This window comes from Olea europaea, chromosome 14 (genome assembly GCF_002742605.1).
Source record: "Olea europaea var. sylvestris chromosome 14, O_europaea_v1, whole genome shotgun sequence".
Lineage (NCBI taxonomy): Eukaryota > Viridiplantae > Streptophyta > Magnoliopsida > Lamiales > Oleaceae > Olea > Olea europaea.
The window spans coordinates 16977052-16984433 of NC_036250.1; the positions used below are offsets into that span (position 1 = coordinate 16977052).

General features: G+C 34.4%; 2 protein-coding genes across 6 annotated transcripts in view; one reads left to right on the forward strand and one right to left on the reverse strand.

Moving 5' to 3' along the window:
- LOC111409347 (transport and Golgi organization 2 homolog) overlaps positions 1-1070 on the forward strand; it is a 2754-nt gene extending 1684 nt beyond the window's left edge. Inside the window, exons 4-6 of one of the 2 annotated variants that reach the window (XM_023039401.1) lie at positions 74-211; positions 499-690; positions 769-1070. In XM_023039401.1, coding sequence (XP_022895169.1) covers positions 74-211; positions 499-690; positions 769-900 — 462 coding nt within the window. In that variant the 3' untranslated portion in view covers positions 901-1070. Of the gene's footprint in view, positions 1-53; positions 212-498; positions 691-768 lie in introns of both variants that reach the window. The other variant, XM_023039400.1, reaches the window with a different exon arrangement.
- Positions 1058-4615, reverse strand: LOC111409348 (topless-related protein 1-like). Of its 4 annotated transcripts, none has more exons than XR_002705493.1 (6): positions 4431-4614; positions 2984-3160; positions 2177-2356; positions 1966-2079; positions 1518-1712; positions 1058-1143 (listed from the first exon to the last, which is right to left on the reverse strand). XR_002705493.1 is itself a non-coding variant. In XM_023039403.1 (5 exons), the coding sequence occupies exons 2-5, from the start codon at positions 3145-3147 to the stop codon at positions 1610-1612; spliced, it is 561 nt and encodes a 186-aa protein (XP_022895171.1). In that variant the 5' UTR covers positions 3148-3156; positions 4431-4615; the 3' UTR covers positions 1315-1609. The 4 variants fall into 4 exon arrangements, 2 of the variants coding, with proteins under 2 accessions (XP_022895171.1, XP_022895170.1); XR_002705494.1 differs by having other exon boundaries at positions 1063-1143; positions 1547-1712; XM_023039403.1 differs by lacking the exon at positions 1058-1143 and having other exon boundaries at positions 1315-1712; positions 2984-3156; positions 4431-4615.
- Positions 4616-7382: the final 2767 nt, after the last annotated feature.

A 7382-nucleotide genomic window follows, 5' to 3' on the forward strand; every position in this document is an offset into this window, starting at 1 on the left:
ACAGAGCGAAAAGAGTCCAATGGAGTTTGCTGAGGAGTTGGTTAAAGCTGCACATCTGTATAATGGATTTAATCTGATAGTGGCTGATCTTCCATCAAAATCCATGGTTTATATATCCAACAGACCTAATGGGGAATCTATTTCAGTTCAGGAAGTCCATCCAGGGATTCATGTGCTCTCAAATGCAAAGTTGAACTCTCCTTGGCCAAAGGTTAGAATTTTGAAGCCTAATGTTAAAAACCAAACTAGACTTGAGAATTTTTTCTTGCATAATCTACATGCTAAGCCAAACTAGACTTGAGAATTTTTTCTTGCATCTCCTGCAGAATAATTGTTAAAAGCTAAAATCTTATTCATTGTACCGTCAAGGTATTAGTACTGCATTCCAAATAGACCCTACTGGTTAAATCAAAAGTGATTTTTCTGTTCACACATGCCTTGAGCAATAGCTACATTTTCATCTCATCCCTTTCTATTTTGTTCCTACTGTTTCTCCAGGCTTTGCGCTTGGAACGGAAATTCAAAATGCAGCTTGATCGATATGGTGAAGGGGAAATATATGTTAAGGAGATGGTCGAAAGACTCATGAAGGACACTGTAAAAGCCGACAAAGGCAAATTGCCTAATATTTGTTCACTTGACTGGGAATTCAATTTAAGCTCCATATTTGTTCAAGTAGATACCCCACTGGTAAGTTGCAGTTCTTATGCAATAAGCAAATTTGAAATGTTAAGGAAATTCATATGATTTTCTTTTTCTAATGGACAGGGAAGGTATGGCACTAGAAGCACTGCTGCATTGACTGTAAATGCAAATGGGGAAGTCAGTTTTTATGAGATTTATCTAGAGAGGAACATTTGGAAAGAGAAAACCCTGAATTTCTACATCGAGAAGTCCTAGTTCTAAGGGTTTCATCATATCAATAAGCTACCATTAAACCCAAAACATTCCCATAAATCTTTTGTTAAGGTGTGCAAATCATATAGAATTATTCGGTAAAAAAGGCAAAGGTGCAACATTGTACTGCAATTCTATTTTGAAATATATAAATAATAAGTCCAGCTTGATTATTCACTCTCCATGAACTCGATAAACTTCGCTTGCTAAACAGAACATCGGGATCTGGCTCACAGTTTGTCGAGGCTGGTGGCAAAAAAAGGGGGATCAATAGGGCTACCCTAGTAAACTGAAACTGATAAAACGGTAACAATTTTGCTGCATGCACATTGATTTAGACAGACACAACCTAGTTGCACATAATCAATGTACAAGTAGGTTATTTCAAATGATAAACGAAAAGGGCGACCTTTGAGATAATAGATATGAGTGGCCTCCTTTCAATACCGAGCAATAATATCCCATCTTGGGGCTTATTTTGGTAGTAGTTCCATACCAAAATAATCCCCCTATAGGAAAAAAGCTGGCTTCTTTCTCAAGAAGAAGCCAAGCCAAACATACTGAATGTTTATCTTTACCAGAAAGAATACGTTTATGATACAAATAGTGAAGAAATAAACCTTAGCTTCATTAGTGTCATCGATCTTACAGTGAAGAAATAGACCTCTGCTTCATTTGTGTCGTCAAGCTTGTGACCTTAGGGAAGTTCAGCTTATAACAGAAGACGGTTTTCCTCTATAAAATTTTTAACATCAGCAAACATTGTCGCCCTAGCAGACTCTCTGTCTCCATAATCAGATAATAGTTTGTGATCTCTGCATGTCATTGTACCAAATCAACATTCTAGAAAATAAATCAATGTAAAACTCCCATAAATGAAAATAATAATGACAACCATGATGCAAGGGTGGAGTCAAGAGAACAGAGTTGTGGGGGCAAAATTAAAAATTATAAGCAAATTTTTTGAAATTCTCCTGTAAAATCTTGAAAAATTTATTGCAAAATCTTGGATTTCAAAGTTAGTGTGCAGGTCTGCTCATGCCATGATGAGCAACAGTACTCTCTCACCTGATGTTATTAAGAAAGAAAAAATGTTTTAAATTTTCAAAAACGTCTTCATCAGGAACTGAAAGTATTTTAATCTCATTCACTAAAATGTCACGAGCTTTGACGGTCTCCCTCCTACAATTATACATTCAAATTCATATGAATTGATGAGAATATGAATACTGGCACAAAGCTGACAAAAATATTGAAAGATATCAAGAAACAAACTCACATGTCCAGTGCTTCTAGGCACTTCCGTCTTCTGATCTCATAGAATATTTTCGTAGAATTAGTGTTATCATTGATCCCAGTGAATGCCAATAAGTACCTTTCCACCTTGTCCCAATCCCCATTTGTTACAATGTTCTCAAAATAGCTCATATTGAAGAAGATTCCTGATTCTTCTTCCAATCTTAATTTCACAAAGAATTAAACCATTAATCAAACAATTAAATAAAAAGTCCCCAGGAGAGCCTTTGGAAAATAAACACATTAAACATTATTCAACGTGTGGATCCAAGAATTCATCTGACCTAAGGTGGATCAATCTTAGCTAGGATGGACCCTTGATGGCTGTGCGGCTACCCAATATATGGGGAATAAATTTTCGGCGGAACCAGCACCGGTGGCTGCCATAACGTGCCAAGTGCTAGCTCCGCCACTAATAAACAAATTTGGAATTTAGAACACCCAAATGAATAATCATTTCTTCTTTTTTTAGAAAAAGAAAAATCAAATAAAAATATAATAGGGAAATGGACAAAAGTTTGAGTTAGCATACAGTTTTTGTGAATCAAGTAAAATGGGGCAATGGAAATAATAGGTTGTGGACTTAATTGTCAAGAAAAATAGAATGATCACCTGTTTGCTACTAAATGGACAGTTGGGACTAACGTTGCGATTTTCCCAGTTAAATATGCTAATTAGTCAGGTGTTAAGATATGAATAAATAATGATTATACTGAAAAGTGAAATCAGAAACAAAAACAGCAAATTGAAAAAGAAATTGATTAAAATAGATTAAAAGTTAAATCCATACATGCGAGCAGTTTCTGTCAAATTGGCATCCTCCAGAAATTGAAGAACTAAAAACAAATCCTCTTTGCCGACATTGCAATAAGTTCCTCTCAAATTCTCTTGTGGAACATCTTCTTCGGTTTTCTTTTGGCACATAAACCGAACAGTGGACATGATTAACCTCATTCAATATGCCTACCTAAAACCATAAACTGCGTGAATAAATTTCGAAACTTAATAAGCCTGGAACCAGGGGCAGACCTGGAACAATATGTTCTAGGAGTTGAAAGTTGTCCAAAATTACAACGCACTCAGGTGCATGACTTTAGAAAAGTTAAAATGAGGTTTTAATACCCAAAAGCTGTTTTTTGACTCATCTGACTAATTTTATGAAAGTACTTCTTTTAGTTAAGATTCGTTTGATATGACTTTTATTTTTATTTATACATCTTATTGAAGAGCTGTTGGATAAAGTTAACCTTAATTTTTGTTGGAAAACTAATATATAAAAGAGCTTTTTATTTCGGAGGTATTATTGGAGGAAGTCACATTAAATCAACTGCCTCTAGAAGCTCTTCTAAAAGCCTGTTTGACATGATTTTTGAAAAATTAAAAGGTGCTTTTGGGTCATTTTGACTAATTTTATGAAACTGTTTCTTCTAATTAGAAGAACTTTTAGAGAAAGCTTATCCGATGTGACTTCCTCTAAAAGGATTTTCGGAATAAAAAATTCTTTTAAAAATTAGTTTTCAAACAAAATTAAGATGACATCCTTTAAAAACTCTTCTCTAAAAAGCAAAAGTAAAAATAAAAGCAAAAATCATGTCAAACTGACTCTTAAGCTATTGCGACCCTCATTACACTATGCTTCTGTCCTTGAATCAACCTTCCCAGGTATATTATTTTTATTCCATGTAAATAAAATACAGAACAACCACACCATATAAATGAGCATCAGCAGCATCTCAAATGCCAAGAAACTTGGAAAACTACTGCTAATAAGTTAATTACTCAGGAATTCACCATGAAATTGAAAGAAAAGAAGAAGAAAAATTGCAAGCTAGACAATGCATTATTAATTAAAAATTAAATTCATAAAATAAAAACTAGGTCCAAAGTCTAAAGGAAGTTCCATTTTTAATTTCCCCACTAATTTTCTCAATAACTACAGCACAAACAACAAATAGAAAATAAGTAGATAAGACTTTAAACAAACAAAAATTACTCCCGCAGCTGCTTACATGGACACCCACATCACACTTGAATAAAATTTCAGCAAAATTGTAATCTAAAATCAAATTTCAGCAAAAATAAAATACAGATTGTATTTTGTAAAGGAACTTTCAAAAATCAGCAAATGATTCCTAATAATATAAACCCAAAAATAACTAGAGAATAAAATACACATTGTAATTACTTATTGTAATTGCAGCAAAAAAATGAAATAAAATAAAATTCCAAAGACTTACCTCAGACAGTCCGCAGAAAGAAACCAGGTGTTGATTTTTTAAGTTTATTTTTTTTAATAGGCAAAGTGCAGAAATTTGGGAAAGAAAGTGGGGGAGATCAAAAGAGTAAAGCGATGGGTTTATTTGGTGTTTAGGCTAACTGCTTTTTCCTATTTTCAGGAAGCATTCTCATCCTATAAGAGTTTTTTCAAGATTTCAATTCAAAATTCCTTATAATAAATATCATGAATTTTAGATTATTCTCTTTCTATCATATCCTAATCCAATAATTTTATTTAAAAAAATAAATAAAAATTCCTCATTCTCCATCCTATCCAAATTTGCTCAAGTTCAGATGAACTTATTTCATGTTAATCAGTACATATTAGCATGGCCTTGAGATATTTGGAATTGTTCAGTGATGCCTAAATGTGCCATCAAAAGCCAAACATGAGTGAGAAACTCTTTACCCTTTCGAAGCTGGCGAGCATGGACCACGGTGATTCCCTCTACAGTGACTAGCTGCATATGCCAGCATCAAACAAAACAGATTTGCTTTTGTCTCCCTTCACTTTAGCCGGTGGCACTTCCGTGTTCACTTGAAGAAACCTTTCGCACGCTCTGACTTTGCTTCGGCTTTGGCTTTGCCAGATTTCAGATTTCTTTCTCCCAGAAACTCTTCGGCTTCAGCGCATGTATCTCGGAACCTGATCGTTCCAAACCCTATTGGCAGCATCAAAGGACATTCGACTAGAAGATACAACATATAGTCTGATATGTGCTTGCTATGATCAGATATCTGCTTTCTTTCTAAAGAAATGTTACTCAAATTATTCGGATTGTCATCCGTTCCAAATAATAGCATATATCAGTGCCGATGTGCCATGGAAGAATTCTCTGGTCAAATTCTTTCTCTTCAGTCCAACAAGTGAGCGATGGTCTTATTTTTCCGGGGATAAACTCCTTTTCGATTCCAAAAAACTGCAGGATCAGTCCCACCGGTTATTGTGTGCTTCTTCAATTCGTTGAAGATAAGGCCTTTTACTACTGAAGAGACATCAACATAAGTCTTTTGCCAGTGTTTTTGTAGGACATTATCTGAACAAGCTTCTGGATACACCCGTGTATCTTTTGTTAGACTAAATATTAGTAAATGAATATCGGATTAACAAATATGAGATGGACATATACCATATTTGCAACTAATAGTAATATCGGATGGACACGTACTAGATATACAACTTACCGGATTGATACATACTGTATATGAAACTTACTCGATTGACACATAATGTATATGCAACTTATCGGTTGAACAGCTAACTAACCGAATGTTAGCCAAAGTAATGCAGATTGAATAATTTTATTAATTACAATAAAAAGTAGGACAAGTTAATCTAAATCACAACAAAATAAGTAATAAAAATTTAAATGAAATTTGAAATCGAGACCTATGTATTCACAATTTCCTTAAAATAGATTTGCCCCCTCACGTAAGTGCTTGAGGTTTAATTTGAACGTCTATCTCCTAGCATACAATGGAGTAACAATAGAATTTGAGCAACTCAAATACTACTCGAGCGAACAGAACTTGTATCAGAATAATATTACCAAAAAAATTCGGACGGGACAAGGAATTGTATAACTATGCAGTATGCAAACACACAAAAAATAAAATAAATAATATAAAATATGCTGAAATTGTATTACTTCTTGTGTGGAATAGTAAAAAACGAGTGGCATATATAGGCTTAACCCACATGAATGCCATTAACTTGTATTACAATAATAATAAGGGGTTGTTTGAGTCACATTTTTTCAAAAAAATACATTCTTCAACAGTGATTTGATATCATCTTAATCACAAATTATTCAATAAAATAATATTACACGCAAATCCAAAACTTTTCCTTATTTCTTAACCACACATTTTCTATCAATACACTATTCAAAAATACACTTTCATTCTAAGAATGTGGCTCAAACAAGGGCTAAATATTGGAGTTTCAACAGTTTTGGAATTTAAAAGGTCAGTTGAATGGGAAAAAATTGGCAAAACGTAAGCCCTCCTAAAGGGCCAATTTTTCGAGGTCCGAAGCCTATTCCAGAGAAAAGCTACTAGTGCGAAGCAAGTGAAAGAAAAGGTTACAAGTTTTGAACGATAATGGATCCAATATTATACGCTTGTGAAGCCTTGGTGTATAGCACATCAAATGTGAATCCAAGTTCAACCTGAACCATTATCAAAAGCATTTTCAAATGTTAGTTTCTTGAAATATGACCGACCGATCTTGAAAACTTGGGATAATATCAGCGAAGAAATGCTTAAAGATCTGGAACAGATCATATGCTTCCAATATTATTTGTCTACTATTATCAGGAAAAGAATGATGAGTTGGAACTGGGATTTCTATGATCTCAGCTGCTTATACATAGAGTCCCTCAACCTGTTTCAGAGTGAACTGCTCCATAATTTAGCATAGTTTGGCCTTGGATCAGGCTCTGTGAGCGTTGAATAGTGGAAGTTCTCGTTTTTCGCTAACCTTAGTGCCAATATTCGCTCTCCATAATTACGCCAGATGTAAAAATAAGTATGCTTAAAATCAGAAGCCAAGAAGAGCCCCGTAAAGAAATAAGTAAAATGTAGAAAGCCAATTCAGTCAGAAACACCAATCCCACCAAATGCCTTAATCAAAGCTCATTATCTTCTTGAAAATATGCTGTAATGGTATGAGGACCACACGATGCAGTAGTAAAAATTGAGCCCAGAACCAAAACAACAAATTTAATGGATCCTCAACATTTCTTCCTCAATCCTCCCATAGATTCATCAAGAGTATTCCTCGATATGATGCCAAGCCCAACAGTTGCAACTCAGTCTCCCAACAAAAAGGCAGACCAAAGAATGATTCTTATCCAAACCCTACAAATATACTTCCTGTGATTGCCCAATCAATCAGTATTATTTGTAGG